The 22,653-nt window shown below is 45.2% G+C and overlaps 1 protein-coding gene across 5 annotated transcripts in view; it reads right to left on the reverse strand.

Moving 5' to 3' along the window:
* Positions 1–22,653, reverse strand: part of CLIP4 (CAP-Gly domain containing linker protein family member 4) — an 81,623-nt gene that overhangs the window by 28,863 nt on the left and 30,107 nt on the right. Inside the window, exons 1-6 of one of the 5 annotated variants that reach the window (XM_045844300.1) lie at positions 18,890–19,056; positions 11,584–11,731; positions 8,681–8,820; positions 7,823–7,916; positions 6,617–6,778; positions 4,592–4,710 (exon numbers count right to left, since the gene is read on the reverse strand). In XM_045844300.1, coding sequence (XP_045700256.1) covers positions 4,592–4,710; positions 6,617–6,778; positions 7,823–7,916; positions 8,681–8,820; positions 11,584–11,716 — 648 coding nt within the window. In that variant the 5' untranslated portion in view covers positions 11,717–11,731; positions 18,890–19,056. Of the gene's footprint in view, positions 1–4,591; positions 4,711–6,616; positions 6,779–7,822; positions 7,917–8,680; positions 8,821–11,583; positions 11,732–17,374; positions 17,549–18,246; positions 18,595–18,727; positions 18,870–18,889; positions 19,057–22,653 lie in introns of those variants that run through there. The other 4 variants (XM_045844303.1, XM_045844304.1, XM_045844301.1 and 1 more) reach the window with 4 other exon arrangements.

Raw genomic sequence — 22,653 nt, forward strand, 5'->3', positions numbered from 1 at the left:
CCCCATGCCGCTATGCCTTTCCTCGGTGTTCCCTCGCTGGGAAACTCACAATTTGTGAGGCAGATCCCGGGCTGTAACCTTTTAACATGATGAATCAAGATTCTTCTGCTGAGAAGCTTTTTTCCCTTTTTCTTCTCCACTACTAATTATCTTCAAATGATTAATGTGGTGACGGTAAGTTCAAAAGTGCAATTTTTGGCTTAAAATTTGAGTCAGAGCTCTGGCCAGTGTGGCTCTCAGTGGGTTGGAGCATCGTCCCATAAACCCAAAGGTCACGGGTTCAATTCCCAGTCAGCTCACGTGCCAGGGTCGTGGGCCAGGCCCAAGGACAGGAGAGTGCAAGGGACAACTCCTGATATTTCCTTCACATATTGATGTTTCTCTCCCCCCTTTCCCTATCTCTAAAATCAATAAGCATGTTCTCAGGTAAGAAAAAAAAACTAAATATAATAAAATAAAATTCAAGTCAGTTTGGCCCTTAAGTAAAAATATGGTAGGAAGAATGTTATCACATTTCTGGGATAGTTATGGGCTATTTTAATCCCAGATTTCAAGAAAAAAAATACAAAATATAATGAAGATATGTAGAGCATTAATGTATTTGATAAAAAGAAACAGAGAAAGTTAAGAAGTATATAATTTCATTTAGATATGAAATATAAAACTGAAACAACCAATGCACAAAAAAGAACAAACAAAAATCCACAGACACAGACAACCTGAGTGGCCACCTGAGGAAAGGGGGGTGGGGGAGAGGGAGGGGTAAAGGGGTCAAAGCTGTGGTGACAGAAGAAGACCTGACTTTGGGTGGCGGGCACACAATGTAATATGAAGGTCCTGTACATCACAGAAATGTACACTTGACACCTATATATTCTTACTAACCACTGTCACCCCAATAAACATAATCAAAAAAGAGATGGGAAATCTTAAAAATACTTGTACTGACAAGTTGTAAGCTATATTTACAACGAATGTTTTACTTCATATTTTTGTTAAGTCCTCACCTTTCTAGAGTAAGTCACGCGCTTATGTTAATTCCTATAAAATTCAGCAACTGAAGTTTCTGTTAGTGGGTGTCGTCATGCTACCATAAGCAGGCTTGTTCATGGTTAATCACAGACTTCCGTTTGTTCTGAAACAAGCAGCTATCAGAGCGTGATCTGAGGGCTACTGCTGACCCACGCATTGACTGGTGTTTTCCTTAGGTAGTAAACTTCAAAATATGGTCATCTATTATTATTTCTGGCCTCGTTGGTGATTTACCTCAATAGCATACCTCACTGCACCTTACCAAAGGCAAAATATCCTCTCTGCTCTCAAGGTTTTGTCAACAGCTGTACTCGTGCGACAGGCAGGCAGACAGACAGGGCAGAGCAAGGACGGAGGCAGAGCAAGGCCAGGCAAGGGAGGTCACCAGGGTGGAAAGCCCCGGGGGCTGAGCACCCCAGGGTGACCTTTCCTCCCCTAGATGTCGCTGGTCATGTGGTTTAGACCCCCGACCTTCCACATGCTGGTCATGCTGTTGGCTCCCACCTCCCCCCCCCGGCCTTCCCCCTACTGACAGGTCGCTAGCCCCGTGGGTGAGACCCCCTTAGAGGAGTGGGAACGAAGAAGGGGCCTGGAGAACAGCCCTTAAGCATTGAGCCCTGAGGACAAATGCATCTGGGCCTCAGCTGTGTTTTAGCTCCAGGCCCAGAAAAGCATCAAAACCAGCAGGCGATGCCATGACCAACCACACTGACTAATGGCTCCCTGCCCTGGCACTGACCAATCAGTGGACACCATGACCCTGAGAGGACACCCATGGAAAACTGTTGAAAATATTCTATGGAGATCCTTCCCCTGGGACCGCCCCTAAAATCTCCCCCCACCCTTAAAAGCCCTTAGGCCTGAGGACCCAGGAGCACAGCACCCAGCCCCTGTTCTCTTCCCCCCAGGCTTGTTACCTTTTCCCTTCTCTCTCCTAGGATCCAAGGGCCCTTCCTTAGCCTCTGTAACTTCTTCCCTGAGCCCATTCCTTCCAACACTCCTACCTCTGAGACTTTCTAAATAAACAAGTCTCTTACAGCCTGAGTCTTGGCTCTGAATTCTTTCCAAGCCAGAACTCAAGTGCAGAGGAAACTGAGCCAAGGTCCAGTCTGACCCCCCCAGTCTGACACCTGCTGCCATTCTCGCCACTGCCAACACTGGCAAAAGCAAACAGGGATCACCGCCCAGTCCAGCCAACCTGAATCATCGCCTCCTAGCCTTCGCTCGTCTCTGCCTCAAATGCTTTCCTCACCTCCCTCCCACGTGTACTCGGTGAACTCTTAACTGTGTCTGGGCACTCAACGTCACCTTTGCCAGGAAGCTTTGGATACACACTCTTCCTGTGTGGCACTCTGTGCACACCCCACCTGCCGCTCTAAAACTAGACTTAACACACCACAGCAAAACCGACTGCTTACGTGCCCATCCTCCACTCTAGAGGGGATGGACAATCTATTGTCCTCAACAATCTACTGTTGCTTTCTCCCAGTGCCAAATAAACAGCAGGGAAGGGAGAAAGGAAAGAAGGGGAGAGGGGTTAACTAACTAACAGATGGAGTAAAACAGAAAGAAAAGTGGCAAGGAAGTAGCGGGGAGGTGGAAAAAGAAAACAAGGGAGAAGGAGGGGAACCTTTTGCAAACATTCCCCACCCCTGACCCTTCAAGAGCAGGGACAGAACCAAGTAAGAATCCCTATCAGGGGAGGCTGCCAAAGTGAGGAGATGAAGGAACATGGCCCAAATGATCTGGAACAGATCAAAATTCCAGAAAAAGAATGAAACAAAATGGAGATAAGCAATCTATCAGATGCAGAGTTCAAAACACTAGTTATAAGGATGCTCAAGGAGCCTAGTGAGGACCTTAACAGCATAAAAAAGATCTAGTCAGAAAAGAAGGATACACTCATTGAAAGAAACAACAATTTACAGGGAGACAACCTTAGAGTGGATAAAGTCAACAACCAAATCAATGGCTTGGAACATAAAGAAGCAAAAAACCACCAATCAGAACAACAAGAAGAAAAAAGAATGCAAAAAAACAAGGACAGTGTAAGCAGCCTATGGGACAACTTCAAGAGATCCAACATTCACACTTTCTCTTCTCCAGAAGGAAGAGGAAAGAGCAAGAAGTTGGAAACCTATTTAAAAAAATAATAAAACTTCCTAATTTGGTGAAGGAAATAGACATGCAAGTCCAGGAAGCATAGAGAATCCCAAATGAGATGGATACAACGAGGCCCAGTCCAAGACACATTATAATTAACATGCCATAGGTTAAAGATAAAGAGAGAATCTTAAAAGCAGCAAGAAAAAAGCTGTTAGTTACCCACAGGGAAGTTCCTGTAAGTTTTCCAACTGATTTCTCTACAGAAACTTTGCAGGCTAGAAGAGATTAGGAAGAAAAATTCAAAGTTATGAAAAGCAGGACCTAAAGCTAAGAGTGCTCTACCCAGCAAAGACATCATATAGAATCAAAGGGCAGATAAAGAGCTTCCTAGACAAGAAAAAAACTAAAGGAGTTTGTCATCACCAAACCATGATTATATGAAATGTTAAAGGGACTTATTTAAGAAAAAGAAGAAGGTCAAACTATGCACAATAAAATAGCAATAAATACATATCTATCAACAATGGAATCTAAAAAAACAAACTCAGCAAACAAGAAGAACAGAGACAGAATCATGGATACAGAGAATGTTTTGATGGTTGCCCGATGGGAGAGGGTTATGGAGGAATGAGTGAAGAGGTGAGAGGATTAAGAAGTACAAACAGGCAGCTACAGAATAGCCACGGGGGTGTACAGTACAGTATAGGAAATGGAGCAGCCGAAGAACTTATGCTCATGACCCATGGACCTGAACAATGGTGCTGGGATTGCCTGAGGGAGTAGGGGACTCTGGGTGGAGGGGCACAGAGGGGGAAAAACTGGAACCACTGTAATAACATAATCAATAAAATATAATTTAAATAAATTAATTAAAGAGTTCCGATCAGAGCAAGTCACTGACATTAATATAAAGGACAAGAACACCGAGAGCCACTTTTGTGAAGACAGTAAAACACCAAAGGGTTTAATGATTATGAAATCCACTCCCATGTGGTGACCTTGAAACACATGTTTTTTCCTTTAGTTTGATTTTCAAATGTTTACTCCATGCTTAAATGTGCATTTTTAAAAACTGTCTGAAATAAGAATTTTCCCAAAGACTTTAAAATATAATTTAACACAGAAACAAAACTTTAATATATGCATGCGTATTTGACAGTTAACTTTTATAAATCTATCAAAAACCTGTGAAAGATCCTTACACTAAAAGAGGACAACTCTTTTACTTTGCTGAATGAAAGTAGGTTTTGTAGAGCTTATCAATATAAGGGAGCTGAAATTCACTGCTATGCCCTAAATTTATTTGTGATAAAGTTTATCATCATACCTCTTCCTATGGGCCACAAAAATACACATTATCTCCTTACATAAGAACTCAACAACAACATCTAGATTCAGCTCTTTACTGGGAGATCATGCTAGATGTTTTGATTCTTTACATTTAACCTCTTACCCTAAATGCGGGATTTGCTCCAAGCTCCAGCAAGCACTTCACGGTGCCCGCGCACAGGTTGTACGCAGCGATGTGCAGAGCCGTCCCAAAATTAAAGTCACTGCAGGTGGCGTCCACATCTGCAATCCAACGTCACAAGTGCGTTAACTGAAATTCTAAGTTAGCCACCACAATGTAAACGGAGACAGATTTTGGGTTTCAGAGGGACAGCTAGGGAGAGGAGCTTTATTACCCAGCCTTTAAGACTCAACCCACTAGAAGCAACATTTCACAATGGAACAAAATTTTCATATTACAATGTGGTTAACCAATTATTTTCTTAGTATAATAAAATTTTATTGTAAAACAGATTCGTGTTATCATCAGTTTACCAACTATCACAAACTAAACTATATTTAAAAGCAACTAATGACAATAATTCATATTTGCAGAGACAACCATCTTAACACAATCTCGCATGAAACCTCTCATGTATTTGCCATGACAACTCCAAGGAGGTAGTAAGGTCTGGGTCAGGACCAGAAATCAACAGTCCACGGGCCAAACTGAACTCGCCATCTGTTTTTGTAAATAAAGTTTTACTGGGACACAGTCACACACATTCATTTACATATTCTATCGCTACTTTCATGGAACAACTGCCTAACCAGGTAGTTGTAACAGAAACCATAAAAAGCCTAAAATATTTACTATCTGATTCTTCACAGAAAAAAAATAGTAAGCCCTGGCTGGCGTAGCTCAATGGATTGAGTACAGGCTGGGAACCAAAGTGTCTCAGGTTCAATTCCCAGTCAGGGCACATGCCTGGGTTGCAGGCCACGGCCCCCCGCAACTGCACATTGATGTTTCTCTCTCTCTCTCTTTCTCCCTCCCTTCCCTCTCTAAAAATAAATAAATAAAATCTTTAAAAAAAATGGTAGGTAAAACAATGCAGAAGTTTCAAACCAGGAAGAAAAAATATATAAATGCCTACATATTGTACTCAATCACAATATTTTATTCAACAAATGAATGTGGACTTCATGAAAGAAAAGAAATCTTGCAATTCTAAGGACATTTTAATAACTTTCAATAAATCACATCATGATGCTATATTTAGACACAGGAAATCCTCCAGATTTGGGGATCCCATCTCGAGTGTTTTCTGTAACAAGGGTTTACTATACCTCTGCTTCTGCTGCTCCTACCTTACCCTAATCGCACCACCCCACACGCCTCACCTACAACTGAAAAGCACCAAGACGTGCTCACAGCAAACTCACCTGAGTTACTACAGACACTGTGCTATCGGGAAAGGTCTTTCTCCTCACATTATTCAAAAGCAAGAAGGTTACGGAGAGAATGGACAATGATACAAAGCAGAGGTTACAGACAGGCATTCTGGGAAACTTAGCTACAGAATCTCTAAAACAAGTCTCATAAAAATGGGGAAAGCACAGGACACTGCCCCTGCAGTTAAAACCACTGCACTTGCCCCCTTGTCTTCATAAAAGAACACTGATCCACTGAGAGGGCCCGAGAAAAAGTCAGAATACCAGGACTGTGATTCAGACATTCTGATGTTCGAGCTTAAGATAGCGACATCAGCACAGGAAGACAGAAAGAAAGAAATGTCGTCCTTTCATAGAATCACAGAATTTAGAACTAAATGCTACCTAAAATACTCCTTATGATTTCAGTGCTTGCCTCTGAAGGCTTTCTTGCTCTATTTCTGGCTACTCAAATAAGACAAAGAATTATATAGTTCAAAGATTCAATTACACTTTATAAAATCCACATTATACTGGAAAATTTGCAGAGATATAAAACCCAGAAGACACTTTCTATTTTGCATTTCTTTGTACTAAGCCTTTCGTGAAACGATAGTAATTAATCTTCAATATAGAAAGTTTAAAGTCTTTTTTTAAATGATGGGATGCCATATGGAACAAGATGGATTAGGACAAACCTCTTTGAATTATCATTTTTATGCCACTAATGAAATGTTCAATTAGCAACATCTAATGGCGATCTTACAGTACTTGCCTTTTGGTTTAGATGTCTTCAAAATCACTCTTACCAGCTCGGGGACATCAAAATAAGCAGCGTAATGCAAAGCATTCATATTTGTCCAGCGACTCCGCAAACTAACATCTGCTCCCAGATCAATAAGTTGAGTTGCAAATTTTACAGCTGTGTCAACATCACCTAAGGAAGGTTTTCTAAATTATTTTCTTCGGTACATATTAAGTTCCCATGGACAGCTATCCACTACCTCATTTAAAAAGCCAAAGCAAACAGCATATACTGAATATACACACTTATACCGCAGAAATTTCACTTACAAGGAACTTATTCTAGCAAAATAAACATACTCGGGGGTGTGGATATACATTTAGCTATAAACATGTTAACCATGGCACATGTCATTATGAGTAAAAATTCTGAAATGACCTGAAAGCACAATAACAAGAAGTCGGTTAAACAAACTAGGAGATGCCCACGGGGCGGAATACCGCAAAGCCGCGGAAAACAGTGCGCCCGGCCAGTGCTCCGTGGACCACTGCCAGCTGCAAATATAACTCGTCTGGACTTTTTGTAACTCTTTTCTTTCTCCCTACGTAATCATCTCTTATGAAAATACTAATCGAAATGTCATTTTATGCCTTTTGAAAAATATTTAGGCTTGTGTTTTAGATGTCTTTATTTCATTTTTCTAGTATAATTTTATTTTTATGTTATTTTACAAAAGTATCAGTCCATGGGAGATTGCGCAAAAAAAAAAAAACAAATCCTTCACCATCGATAGTTTAAAAAGCACAACATAGGACAGCTGAAACAGAGAGACGGTCCTAAGAGTTAAATAGCAGAGGGAGGTTTATACAACAGGAAAGCAGAGGAGAACACCAAGTTTGGAAAATGTGAGCACATGTCGTGTTTGGAGGAACGGACCCTGGACAGGCCTGAAGCCTGGGGTCTGGGGGAGCGGGGGTGGGGGGGGGTGCTGAGCTGCCTGGACACCCAACCTGGAGCCAGAAAGGGTGGGAAGAGCCGGGCGGCTCCACAGGCCTCCCTGAGCACGGGAAGCAAAGGGAACAAGGTCTGTGGAAGGACCGACCCAAGTCCTCACCTGTTCAGGGAATACGGCCATCAGAGCAGGGTGCCCTCGCGGGGACCGTGGTCGGCACCGGGCGCTCACACAGGCCCCAGCACAGCTGTGCTGGGCAGTCCTCGGGGTCCCCGCATACTCACCAACGCCATGGGCTCCAGACTTGCACGTGTAATGTAGGAGAGTCATGTCTGTCAGCCCGTCTCTGTCGTTCACATTGCAGCCCCTCTTCAGAATCTGGGGGAACCGAGGGAGAGGCCGTGAGGACCAGAGCACGGGAGCGAGCTGACATCACGCCGCAGCTGGGTGGGCCAGTCTGCCTCACCCGAACTAGCCCTCAACCAAACAGACAGGCAGGCCTGGCTTCCCCTGCAGGTCCATTGTAAATCCGCACCCAAGAGTAACGAAAAGTGAGCTTGTCGGCAGACTAGGGAAATTTTTAAAGAGTATTACAAGGTTATCTAGCACTCCATATGCGTTCCTTAACCCCTCAAAGGGTAAGCAAAATTTTCTTTCTAATGTTTGTAAATTGAAAAAAAAAACCTCTCTCTTCTTACAATATAATAACAGGCTGGTCAAGGGACCCAGTTACTCTTCCATCTCACCTTCAAAAAACCAAGTGTTTTTTGTAAATTACATTTAAGCCTAGATCTTTAACAAACTACCCAAAAGTATAGATAAAACATGATGATAATCAAATACTTTCATGAAAGAATTTTTTGAAGTTTACAAAGTTAATTTGTACAAGAAAGAAAAACTGAAAAATGCCCGCCTTCAAGGAAAGTCTACAATGTCAGAATTCCGAGTGTAAGAGAGTGCAGAGCACGGGGGACGGGGGAGAACCTGGAGCACTGGCTGACTGACTGACTGACCGCTCCGTGAAAACCCTGGAGATGCAAAGGGCCTCCCCCTCACCACCGCTCTTCCACTTAGACAGCGGGGAGAATCTACGTGATGAAGCATCCTAACCGTGCAAGACTGAAGGCACAGTAATTCCTTACCTCATTTCCAATAATGTCGATGTTTTGCTGGACCTGAGGAACCCACTGTCTTAAAATGGCAAATAATTCTGACACAGAAGTTTTGGGATCAAAGAGAATTTCCTGACATGATGTGTCATTGGGATCAAAGAAAGAAAACTCTGAAATAAAAAAAGGTGCAAATTAAATTTAATCAAAGTTGCAAATAAATATGTTGAAAATAAGACACAATAAGACCAGGGCTTAAACGATACAAATATTTTTAGATGTGAGAAAAAGTCGGTTTACCTTAAGCAATTTTGAAAAGCAAAGTCAAAATCACCAAAAAGGATGAGGTTTTCCTGAACTGTTGTGAGAATGAAACTTTGATTTATCACCCTGCAATTTTCTTAAAGATCAACCAAAAACAGAAGTGCACAAATCCTGATCTCAAACCCTAAATTGTCCAAAAATTACTTCTAAGTCAGAGAAAATTTGTCGTTTTATCAATGTTCTTGCCTCTAAAAACATAAATATGTCATGAAAAGTAAGTATACAGCTAAGTAAATGAATTTGGTATCTAAGTCAAACTTATAAAGATAGGTCTCAAAAAACACTGATCAATAAATTAAGTTGAAGAATAATCTACAGTATCTATTTTTACCTAAAATTATAAACACACAAAAAATTCTGCATATTGTTTGTAGACACTCATATAAGTAATAAAAGTATAATATGATGGTTTGGAATATTTACACTAAATATAAGATAGTAGTTACCCCTGGGTAGCAAGGGGAATAGGATCAGAAAGGAAAATGGAGGGAAGTTCAACTTTAAAGTTTTATTTCATTTAATCTAAAAAAACGAGAGCTAAAGGAAATATGACAAGATGCTCATATTTGTTCATTCTGATGGTGAATGTGTGTGAAATATATTTTTGCTGTCACGGGTTTTTTGCATTTGTAAATGATTTCCTATTTTTTAAAAAATGAAATATAGTGAGAAAAACTGACACACAGGACCAGGAAAAGTAACAAATACACCAACGGACGTGTGAGGCTCGTTTAAACAAACCTGAAGGGGTAAGGGTACGGGAAACTGAAGCGGAAAGAGACGCACGATGTTCCTGCACTGGAAGACAGCGATCTTCCCAAGAACATCATTTACAACAACCTCGACTCTAATCGAAGCCGTGCCACGACTGTAGGAAGAGGCAGAGGAAACTATTCCGTTACCCGTCTGTGCCAGCGCTTTCCAAACCCAAATGTCAACGGGGATCACCCAGGGACCCTGTTACAACGCAGGCTCCACCCCAGTGTCTCAGGTGGGGCCTCGGAGTGCATTTCTAGCAAGTTCCCGGGGATGCCAACGCTACTCGACTGAGAACCACACAGTGGGCAGCAAAGATCCAGAAAATACATGTAGGAGAAATAAGCATGAAGATGTGAACCAAGAAGAATAATGGTGGGTGGAGGTAGCCCAATAAAGACTGAGGCATGTGACAATGCTTCGGTAATTACACACTGAGGTGATGGCAAGTCGCAGAGTCATTTACATAATAACGATAATAAGTTATACCTATTAAGTGCTTAATGGGTGCCAGGGACTGTTATGCACAGGGTGGGGCCAAAGCAGGTTTATGACTGTGAGTCGGGAAACACAGTTTGTTCTCGTTTTCTTCTTTATGAATTATTTGGAAATTACGAATTTTCCATTCTACAGCTGTAAACCTACTTCTGCCCCACCCTGTACGCTTCGTGTACATAACCTCATTTCATCCCATAGCAGTCCGATGTAAAAATGCTCATTTTAAGCACCGTGATGGATTTAGAGGATCTTATTTTCAGGAGAGAGTGGTGCTGAGACATCTCGCATTCTTCCGTTTTTGATGGATTTATTGTGGGTAAATATACTGACTTATGTAAAAAGCCATACACTAAAAAAAATGACCTAAAAGCACTGTCAACCAGCTGTCTCCAGGGGCCCTGCTGTCTCCAAAAGGCCAGCGCTCTCATCAACACAGTAAATAATCACTCCGATGTGCTGGAATAATCACTCACGAACAGTGTTATCGTTCGTCTCATTTGATCAAAAAAGAAACAAGGGGAGAGAGAAGACAAGCAACAGGCCCAAGATCACACGACCGGTAAGTGGTGGAGTCAGGATTAAAGCCAGGCTGACCTATCAACTCACTGTCTGATAAAATACGGTATTGGGGAAGTAAGTTTAAATAGATGAAAACCCAAACGCTTCTAAACTTATGCTTTACAGAGGAGATTTAAATGAACCGATTTATGTACCAACCAATCTCATTCCACATTCCAGGCAAAGGTCCCGCCCTCCCTGCTTTTTCTTTAAGTTTTACCACATTTCGTGTGTTCACACTGACTGCTGCAGTGGGAGACGGCCGAGACGGGGTCCAGACTGGGAGGCCGGGGGGCGCTTGTGTCCTAGAAGTTGTCATTACACCGTCACCCACATCTGGGTTGTGTCGGGAGTGATTATTTACTGTGTTGAAGAGAACCCTGGCCTTTCGGAGACAGCAGGGCCCCTGGAGACAGCTGGTTGACAGTGCTTTTAGGTCATTTTTTTTTTTTTTAGTGTATGGCTCTTTACATAAGTCAGTATATTTACCCACAATAAATCCATCAACAGCAGAAGAATGCGAGATGTCTCAGCACCACTGCCTCCTGAAAATAAGATCCTCTAAACCCATCATGGTGCTTAAAATGAGCATTTTTACACAACAAAAATGCTGACAGAGGAAATAAAACATGTAGGTTACGAGGCAGAAAAAGCCACTGTATTTCTGAAAAACGAAAACTGGCAATGTTGTGGAAACCACAGCATTCAAACCGCTCCAGGAAAAGGTGCGAGTGTGAGGAGGACGCAAGGCAGAGGTCAAGTCACGGCTCACAGCAGACACGGACGGCCCCCCCACGTACCGCAGTCTGAAGGCATTGGTGCTGCAGAGATGGAGAAGACCACCGACGCGTCAGAGCCCGAAAACAGGAACGGGTACCGTCCGATCACAGAATTCTCTTCCAGTGGGAAATCCGGAAGGTCCTCTATGGTCATCTTCTAGAGAGCCACCTTGAGCGAAAAGGGGGAGAAAGCAAAGCTATGATATCTGTGTGCAACCGAGAATGACTGCCCTCAGTCCCCAAAAGAAACTACCTCCTTTTCACATCCAACTAATCGACATCTTTAACGTCAACCTTCAAGAATCTCTTTGCAAGAGGAAGGGACCAAAAGCTTCCTTGCTGTTTACAGAGTCGGCAGCACACATAATCTTTCTGGACAAAGCTCGGGAGTAATGTTATTTCCCAGTAGGAGGTGAGAACATTTTTAAATGCTGAGCTAACCTAAGTCGGTGCCGTTCTCTTTACCCGCAGTACTGAACCCTGGCACGTTAGCCCTTGTCAATGGGTCTTCAGCTTCTCCTGGAAGCTGGCACAGGTTATTCCATCTGCCGTCCGGCAGCTCATGCCATGCGCTCAGCACGTGAAAATAACCTAGTTTAGGGCGTGCTCGTTAATTCCGTTAATTCCTGACATCCCGGAAAACTTCAGTGAAAATTAATCCCATCACTGATATGAATCTAAGAGCTTGACATGGTTCCACTTCTTCACAACACACAGGGTCTGTTTGTTCCATCCCAGCAGCCGGTGGAAGGCCACGCCTTTTCAGTCACATCACTGACGGCACCTCTTCTCCCCGGACAACAGGAGCACTTTGAACACGTCTGCTCTGACCCGGACGGGCGTGTCACCAAGCCCACAACAGAAATGAGGGAGACAGCAGAGAAAACGCCAGTAAAGCTGAACTGGGAAGACAAAATCCTTTCCATTTCTTTTACATCACATCTTTAAAGTATGAAACATTATGACTTGTTCTCTGTCTTTAAATATAAGCAGAGAACCATATTACAAAATCAAATGGAAGTGATTTTAGTTTATTTCAGTAGAAAAAAATAGAATGAGTAAAAGTCGCTGAGAGCTTACTCCAGCAGGTTTTGCCACACTGGGTGTCACTCAGCATGCGCTCTGTTGCACTTGGTTAACCGAGCCCACATCCGAGTCAATCCCCTCCGCCAGCGCCACCCTTCGCTCGGGAAACAGTCACCACCCCGAGACAACGGGTCCTTTCAGACCCGACCCACAGGCTTTCCGAATCCTAGCAGGAACTGGTGAAGAGTAAAATGCTTTCTTTTTTCTCGTGAGGTGCATGTTTATATGGACATGGATATCATTCTATACTGAATAACCTAATTCAGTGTTACCACGTTAAAGGTATTCAAGTTTTCATGGATGCTAAAATTACCTGCCACCCAGTACTTCGAATCACTGTGACACCAACCTTGCCAAGTAAATAGGAAAACAACAAGGAGCTGGCGCCGTGCAGCAGGGTGATCTCCCCCGAACACTGTCAGTTCCAGAAAGTGCGCACCACAGAGACAGCTCCCCTTCAACGCTGCAGCTCCTCAGCACGGGAGTAACTCGGGATTGCTACTTGGCGGCCTCTAGTTGTGTGGCAGTTAAATTGGAACAAAATATCCTATGCAGAGTGTGAAACTACGTCTGAAGTCAAGGCAGAGAAATAACATCGAATAAATGTGTAACCTCTGTGTGCACAAGGCACTACACTACTCTAGAGGCTTCAGGAAATGCAGAAATGAGTGACAGATGCTTACAATCCACTCGGTGACTACAGTAGCACTGATTACTGCAGACGATGAAACAGAACGGGTTTTGCTTGGGAACAAAAGGACAAGGAACCTGTCCTGCAGCAGCTCCTGAGCACCGGAAGTGGTGCGGGGAAGAAGACGTCACCTAGGACGGGTCTTGGAAGATGAGCAGGCGGAAGCTGGGGCAGAAATTTAAAAGGGGAACACTTTAAAGGAGCAGTGGGCTGGAAGGCATGCCACACCCAGGAAAACAGTAAGAGATAAGGCTGTGATGGTTTCTTAGGGTTATACTCGGGAGCACTTCAAACGCCTGATCAAAGACCGAGCCGTCTAATTCCACGAGCACTGAAAACCACTGATGTTTTAAGAGGGGAGTATCGGACGACGGAGCTGTGATCTAGGGAGATTAACCTGATTACAATCCCACTTTGAGACTCAGTCATGTTTTCTGTTATACTCGTAACTCTTCAGCAAAGCGAGTAAGTGGATATCTCCCTGAGTCAGTTAAGAGGAGCCACCTTTGAAAACCTTCTTCTCCAAGACTGGGTTTTCCATTCAAAAATGTTTTTTAAAAGTGATCCCCAAAGCACCTTTCACTTCATTGCAGACTGCTGAAATTCTTAAAGAACGGTATCTGACATGACTACCACTCGCCACAGAGTTAGATTAGCAGCTTACACACACCTAATAAATATTCAAGTCCTAGAGCCAAGGTGGAAAGATGATTCATTCAACACAATGTGATCGACTCCATCATCTTACACATTAGCTACTTCAAGCCCAGACAAGCTCCAACACTACCTGACCAACGTGGTGAAGATTCTTTGTATTTTGTCTTCATTGCCTTTTTCCTCAGTCTCACTTCCTTTCCTTCATTAAAAACTCAACATTCTACCTTTTGTCCCACCAAAGAAAATGATACACCTCTACAAACTTTTGTGTAGTCTTAGAATCCTTTTCTAAAAGCAATTTCTAGATGCAAAGACCCGTGATACCTGGGAATACTGGTCAAGCTCAGATGCCTAAAACAAAAAGAAACAAACTGAATTGAGTGCCCACCTTTCATTTGAAATTCTACTATGGTTAATGGGTGATAACAGATTATACAAAGTAAGACTATGATTTTAAAAAAAAAGTTCGCCCTAATTAACTCTCTATATAACATGTGAACAGTAGACTCAAATCTCCAAAGCTCTGTTTTATATAGGAATCCCATCCTACTCCATGACCCCAAATCAGCTCTGAGCAAAAGCATCCGGTAACATGGCTGTAATATCTCATGATTTCCCAAGGACTCCTGGTCCATGCCCTAACACAGAGTGGTGGTGAGCGGAGAAGCCCACTCACTTCTTCCGAGCAGCTGAAGGCTGTTAGGGCCTCACTAAGGAGGCTCACTGAGGCCAGGAGGTGCCCTCAGGTTTGGGGGCTTTTTTGTAATATGGTTTAAGGGCAGCATCCTTGAGCTGCTAAACTAACAGGAAACCCAAGCTGTGTCCACACAAGTTGGAGTCATGGGACCCTTTCATGCAACTTCATACAGTATTTTCTCATGAGTCTGCAAGGGAGTCCAGCCCTAGCCAGAGTCACTCAGTTTGTTGGAGCATCGTCCCACAGAATGAGAGGCTGTGGGTTCAGTTCCTAGTCAGGGTGCATGCCTGGGTTGAGGGTTCAAACCCCAGTCGGGGCACATCTGAGAAGGCAAACTGATTGGTATTTCTCTCTCACATCAATGATTCTTTCATATTCATATTTATTCTCTCTCTCTCTCCTCACTCCCTAAAAGCAATGAAAAACATCCTTGAGTGAAGATTGAAAACAAAGAAAGATTCCAAAAAAAGTAACCCAACCAAAATAAGCATTTAAAATAGATCTCCAACAATCCATTTACACAAAATCTGTCCAGGCACTAAGCAGAAATTTGCAGTGTTTGATACTTACTTTGGTCTAGGCCTCAGAGAGAATACAAAAGATACCTGCCCTCCAGAAGTTTATTTAGTCATTCAACAAACACTAACCAAGTGTTTCTTACTAAATCCTAGGCTGGGGTTAGCAAAGGTAAAGAAAACAGGTAAGCCCTCGCCCTCATGCATCAACAGATCACAGCCTAGTTTAGGATTCCAGCAGGAACGCTGGAATCACTTGTACTAAGTGCTGGATTCAAGAGAGCCAGGGGAGACTTCCCGAGGGACCAATGATTAAAGCTGCAGGGCCCAAGCCGGTAGCTTCCAGCTACATGTGGTTCTGCCAGTCAAATTGCAAATTCAGTTCCTCCACCTCTCCAGCCCCGCACAAGAGCTCAGAGCCGCATGTGGAAAGTCCTACTGAACACCGCCACAAGAGAACGGTGCTGCTTGAAGCCCAGGGGAGAAAACAATACGCAGGTGCCTAAAACAACAAGAAGCAAATAAAGGCTAACAGACGAAGCAAGCCCACAACAGCATGGTCAATTATACATAGTGACTAAGGGAACAGTTAGCCTAAAAGTAACTGGACATCTGTAGGTTTAAACAGGGAGAGTTAAGTTGACTCTGTAATGTGAAGATCACTAGCATGTTTCCAAAAACTGGAGTTATTATAAGCTATAGAAGACACCGTAAAATATCAGTTTTTTATAATAAACCTTTTTTTAAAGATTTTATTTATTTATTTTTAGAGAGGAAAGGGAGGGAGAAAGAGAGAGAGAGAGAAACATCAATGTGTGGTTGCTGGGGGCCGTGGCCTGCAACCCAGGTATGTGGCCTGACTGGGAATCGAACCTGTGACACTTTGGTTCGCAGCCCGTAAAACATCACTTTTTAAAAAGGCCTTGCTGGTGGGGACTGTACCTGGTGACACGGAACGTCTGAAAGAATTCCCACACGTAATATTTGTGCCCAATCGTCTACAAAACATACACAAACATATCCATTACTTTTCAAGATTGAATCTTACAGCCCAGGTGGTCCATAGTGAATGAAAGCATTTAAAAAATGCATATTTATGTCAGCAAAATAAGACAGAACCAGGAAGGTTTTGCAGCAAAAAAAAGGAAAGCTAAACTTCTGCCATTTTCCTGTCTCTCCTTTCCCTCCACAGTCGCTGCACGTCCTGCCCCATGTGATCTGCCATTTAAACGACTCACTTTAAATTGTGCAGAAGATTCTTAAGAGGCAAATGTCAGCATGAAAGCGAAGTATTTACAATTAAAGGATTTGGGGGATGTGTCTGCTGAAGAGGGTGGAAACACTTCAAAGGCACGACTTCTCCTATGACACTACTACAATACGAACCACAACCTAGCTGGGAACACAGAGCAAGTTAATGTCCCATGAGAATATCATTCCCTGATACATATCAAAACACTGTCTCAGACAGAGTTTAAACCCAAATTGCCTGTGCAGTCTCTGAATGAATGAACAACGTGACATCTAACGTAAAAGAAAGCTAACTTACAAACCCATCAATCTAATCCGCAAGGGTAAGGTCTAACCTCCACCCCTGTTTAGGACAGGTCTCGGAGAAAGGGTTTCTCCAAACTTCCCAATTTCCACGACTTAGAACTAAGGACTCTCTGGTTAGCGAAAGACTGGAAGCAAGATCATTTGGCTTAATTTTGAAATTCCACTGGCAAAAGGTTTCTTAATTTAATAAGCAGGGGAGATCTGAAGAAGCCCGTTTGGAGAAGAAGACGGCGGGCTGAGCGCAGCACGCAGCACACCGACGTGCGCGGGGCGGGGCGGGGCGGGGGCACTCCCGGGGCGCCGGGGCGGTCAAGGTTGGAGCTGAAGAGCTCCCGCCGCCGCCGCTGGTTCCGGCCAGTCCCACACACCGTGGGGGCCTCTCCTGCTAAAGTTAAACCGTCAGTGAGGAACGGAAACCGGAATCCACATCCCCTCCGGTGGGCCGCGCCACCCCGAGAGGCCTCAGGGACCCGGCGACATTGGCAACCAACGGAGGCGGCCGCCAGGTTCCCCGAGCCCCCGGCGCCTCCCGCCCAGAACCGCCAACGGCCCCACGGGCACCCGCGCCCCCGCCCACCCGGCCTGGAGCCCCGCGCGCTCCCGCCCCACCTGCTAGGGTCTTCTCAGGGCGGCAGGCTGGGAACGCGGGGAAGCGGAGGAAAGGCCGAGAGGCGCGCTCCCGCGCTGGGAGCCTGTCGCCGGTGGCCACCGCGGAGCCTCCCGCGGCGCCGCTCACGACCTCCGCCGGCCCCTCCCGCCCGCCGCCTCCACGCGCCGGAGCCGGGTCCCACGCGGGATCTGCGCGCGCGCAGTGCAGGCACCCAAGCCGCGCGCAGGCCTCGTCCCCGGCGCGCGCACGCGCCAGAGGGGGGGCGATGCAGGAGGGGGTGCGCCTGCACTGGCTCGCCTCCTGCCCGAGCCCCCATCCCCTCAATAGACAGAAGGCTGGGCTTTGAGGTTAGGACCCTGGGGCGGGGGAGAGTTTCATGGGTGCACCTTAGGTGGAGGTGGCGCTGCTGTGACATTGCCACCGCATCCCGGGGTGGGCTCTCAGAGGAACCCCGCCTGGCCCAGGGCAGGGAACGCGGGAAGCAGCCCGCGGCCCGCTGTGCAGACACTCTTCCATTCAAGCCCTCAGCGCAAGGAACCCGACCTGCATCGGGGCTAGGGGCACTCCTGCCACCTTCGACAAGGCAGGGGACCCTGTCTTATCCATTCGGGGCTCCCCAGTGTCCCCCCGCGGGCGCAGCCCAGAGCAGATCCATCAATTACCTGTTTGCAGGTCACGCTGTAAAAAGCCTAGTTGCTGTGCACCCAAAGTTGAACAATTACACCCAAGTGCATCAGTGTAGGCGCAGAAGTAAGTAGTCATTCCAGAAGTTTATTTCCCCTACCGCTTTGCGCCCCTCCCATCCGCCTCTCTCCTGGTCCCCTTAGCCGACCCCCAAGAACCAGAAAGGGCAGAAACTGTGACAACTCACAGAGCTGAATGCTGACATCCCGGTTCTCCATCATCCAGTGGAAGGAAAGGCGTCCCTCCGCAATGAGTCCCCACAATGAAGAAACTTAATGAGTCCATTGCTTCCCCACGACTGGGGTTTTCAACACTGAGTCGGCAGCGTCACACCGTGACAGCTCTGCCTCTGACGTCCAAACTCCTGCACGCGACGCCCGCGTTCACCCCGCACACAGCCCAGCAGAGCGGATGCTGAACCAATGTCCAACCACGTCTCTGCCAGAGCCGAGGTAATGTTCGGGGCACACCAGAGCATCTTTTCTTATTAGAATCACTGATTCCAGGGACTGGAAAAGGCTAACCGCCCCACCCCAGTCGCTTGCGTCTCCCTTGTAACATCCTCCCCTCAGCTGACCACAGCTGAACGCCTCGAGTCACCAGGAATGCACTTCCTTTGGAAGCAGCCATTTCATCTTTGCTCAGCCTGGTGGAAAAGGTCTTCCTACCTTGGAGCTAAACTCCAGCTCCCCGCGTCTCCTCCTCACTGAGTTCTGTTTCCACCCCAGGGAACTTCCAAATCAGGTCTGACTCCAATTCAGGGTACTCGGCAAAGGCATTCTCTGCCCCTTAGGCTGCTGTTTGTGTGACATGGTTCAGACCCCACTCACCGGCATCTTGAGGGGCATGGGGTGAAGCATCTCAGCTTGTCTAGAGCTCAGGAAGGAGCTGGGTGTCCCGTTGAGTGCAGAGAGGAAACTGCCACCACTTTCTACGCCCTATGTGTCTATCAGCGTGGCTCAAAGTATCTAAATAGCTGTTTGCAGCAGTCACGTCACATTGTTGCGTGGGGTGAGGCATACTGTCAACTAAAACTACAGCACTTGTGCAATATGTAAACACCATGGCCATCCCACAGCCCCTGGCCAGCTGCCGGTTTCTCTGCCCCTGCAGGTTTAGCATCTTCCTGCTCTTTCAAGGAGGACCATGTGACGCAGATGCTTCCTTCTGGGGCTGGCGGGGCTCCACCTCCCTCTCCCAGCTCTCTTCACCACAGCCTGGTCCCGTCTGACCCCGCCCACCTCTTAACTGATAAAAAGAAGGCAGGCAGTCTACCCTTGGTTAGCTTTAAGCAACCATAAATGGTCCCTATTGTCAGGGAGCCACAGAAACTTATAAAGAGCTGTGTGTAACAGAAGGTGCTGTTGGTGAACTTTCTACAGGTATACAGTTCACTTTTACAGCTGCTTTAAATAATTCCCCTGAGATACCACTTTTAGTAAATGACAGGGTGTGGCTAGCTGAGTTGTTCTTGGTGATGATGAAAGTCTCTGTGAGAACCAGCCAGGCCACTGTCTTTTTCTCCTACACCTGAAGACCACACACAGGCCAATTCCCAGGATACCAACCCACTGGAGAGAATTTCCCATTCACCTCATTGCCTTTTCTCAAAAAAACGAAGTTATTTCCTAGACCGTCATCAAGAATTCAAGTGCCCATCAGAGTCTTGCCTCCTGAAGCATTCCATGGGTCCTATAATTCTTAGAACCAAGTGTTGCCAAGTTAACAAAAGTTAGTCTGGGCAATGATATGGGGCTAGAGCTTGACCTTGAACCTTCCACCAAGATGAGAAGGCACACGGGGATATGATCCAGCTGCAGCTGCTGAGATTGAATCATATCTGAAGGTACAAGGTTCCTGGGCCTGCAGCTGCTGAGACTGAATCATATCTGAAGGTACAAGGTTCCTGGGCAATGCAGCAATAAACCACAGTTCCAGGAGGTGATCAGCATTGGTGGTCAGCATCGGTGTGGAGAAGGGGTATACTCGCTGGCCACCGTATGGCCCTTTACCTATAGAATCTTACACACCTTCAGTTCACAAACAAACAAACTCCAGGAGGCTGTGTAATTTGCTCTGTGTACCCTGGGGCAGAAATAAGATTCCAACATAAGTCTGTAGAATATGAAGGCCTCATTGTCCCACTAGTTTAAATTACCCACACAGGGTGTCTTTCTGGGCACTCAGGACACAGAAATGCTGCACTGAGCAGCAGGGATCATTCAGAAATCCAGGCTGTCAATTTGGCAAGTCAGCACCAAGAAGGTCTGTTGGCACTAACAGGACCCCCAACCATGAGAAAAGGGTGGGAGGAAACAGGAAAAGAAGACAGTGTCTGTCACTGCCCCTACGTGGACCGAGGTATTGAGCAGGATAGCATTCAGAGAAAAGGAAGAAAGCTCTGCTTCCAGAATCGGGGTGTGCAAGGCATTAGCACCCCAAGAGACATCCAGCTGGCAGAACTGGGGTGCCAGAGGGGAGCCGAACCAGCAGAGGTAGTTAAATGCATAATATCAGAGCACTAGGTAGAGCCCCTAAAATATTTCTGTGGGTAGATGATGTAATCATCAGCATTCAAAAACCCAACGGAATCAACTATTAGAAGTAGCGAGTGAGTTCGGCAAGGTGGCCCAGCACAAGATCAGTTTCTAAAAATCAGTAGTTTCTTCTGCATCGGCAGTAAGCAGCCAGGAAATGTAAGGGGCAGTAAGAGACCACTCAGAGTAGCAATTACACGCTAACGCGTTATATCCAGGAATTAACTAACTACTTACAAGAACTTTATGAGGAAAATTTTTTAATTCTATTTAAGGACATAAGAAAAGAGTGAATAAGTGAAGGTATACTATGAATAGAAGGACTTCACATGGTAAAAATGACCATTTATAGTCTCTGAACTTACTGTTCTAACCTCCAAAATTCCATCAGGAGCTCAAAGTCTAAGGAACTTCAATAAACTTATAACTCCATAAGGAAAAGTGAATTTGGAAACAGTTAAATCAGCTTGGAGAAGAGAAGAAACCTGCCCTGCCAGGTATTACGTTGTTAGCACATAGTGAGACCGGGGCGTGGAGCTGGCCACCAACACCCAGAACAGTGACACGGAACTCAGCTCTCAGGAGCAGACCCAGGGGACCACAGTCTTTGTAAAAGTGGACTCAGAAGCCAATGAGAAGAAGGTAGGTTATTCAGAAGATGGTGTTGGGGACACTGGCTTAGTTTATGAAGAACAGAGAAGTTGGATTTCCCATATCCACCACACACAAAGACGAACTCCACGTGGATTAAAGGCCTGCATTTGAAAGGTTAAAAAGAAAATTTAGGAGAATATCTTTGTGAATGTGGAGTAAGGAGCGACTTCATGAAACCAGACTGCAAAAGCACCCACCTTACAATGAAAGCCTGGGAGATTTGACTACATCGCAATTTAGGTTTCTCTTTAGGGAGGAATACGGTAGAAAAAAACCAACAGACAGCTGACGAATTGGGCACAGGATGTATATATGGTGTGCTCAAGAGCAACGAGGGAATCATATCCAAAACATATAAGGAACTTTTGCAGATCAACAACAACAACAAAAAAAAACACAGAAAATTCAATATAAACATAAGAATGGGATAGGAATAGGCAACTCACACCAGGGAAAGCCAGATGGCTAGTGAGTTTGAGCATCTCACTGGCAATGAGAGAAGAGAAATACAAGCAGTACGGTGCTACCTCTAGCCACTGGTATTATTTAAAACCAGTTTGGGGATGGGGGAGTCCTGATTTACAGCGTTTGCCAATGTCCACAGAGCAAACTCTCACCCCTGTCAGTTTCAGGCTACTAGGGTGAGGTCGCTCAACAAGGAGTTTGGAAGAAAGGTGTCCAATTCATTCTCATGAGCCAGCTCCACCAGACACCACTACTTTACCCACCAGTTTGGCAAAGATAAAAAGATAATCTCAAATATTGGCACCAATACGGGGAAATGGGAATCCGCATGTACTGCCGATGGGAGTTTACACTGGTAAACACATTCTGTAGAGCAATCTGGCAGCATTTAGTGAAAAACAAATTGTCAGCACGGTTTATGATTCAGTGATCACCCTCCTAAACACGCCTCAGAGGAAACCTGACAATGGTCCTACAAGAGTCTTCTGCGTCTGGCCTCTGGGAAGCCATGCTGTCATTTACTAGATGATATGATCTAGCCCGTGGCTTTAAATACCATGTGTATTTTTATGGTTGTGAAACTTCTATCTTCAACCACGAAGTTCAGACATACGTACATCCAACTGCCAACTCCACATCTAACCCATAATGTAAAACACGCATCCCACATATAGCATATTCAGAATAGAATCTTCCCCTGTAGCTTTCGCATGTCATAAACGATGATTCAGTCCTGCCATTTGCTCACCGAAGTCCTTTCTTTCCTAGTTCTGGATTCCCCATTTGTAAATTCATGACATCATTTATTGACGAAGACGTTCATCTATACCACTGAAATCCTTACACATCAATCACCATTGGAGACTGCCTTCTGCTTGTCCCTTGGACTCACGCTCCTCCGACCCACCTCCTTTGCAGTCTCCAGGCTTCCCGCGGGG

Source organism: Phyllostomus hastatus, unplaced genomic scaffold (assembly GCF_019186645.2).
Source record: "Phyllostomus hastatus isolate PE091 unplaced genomic scaffold, TTU_PhHast_1.1 phas_contig_402, whole genome shotgun sequence".
NCBI classification, from domain to species: domain Eukaryota; kingdom Metazoa; phylum Chordata; class Mammalia; order Chiroptera; family Phyllostomidae; genus Phyllostomus; species Phyllostomus hastatus.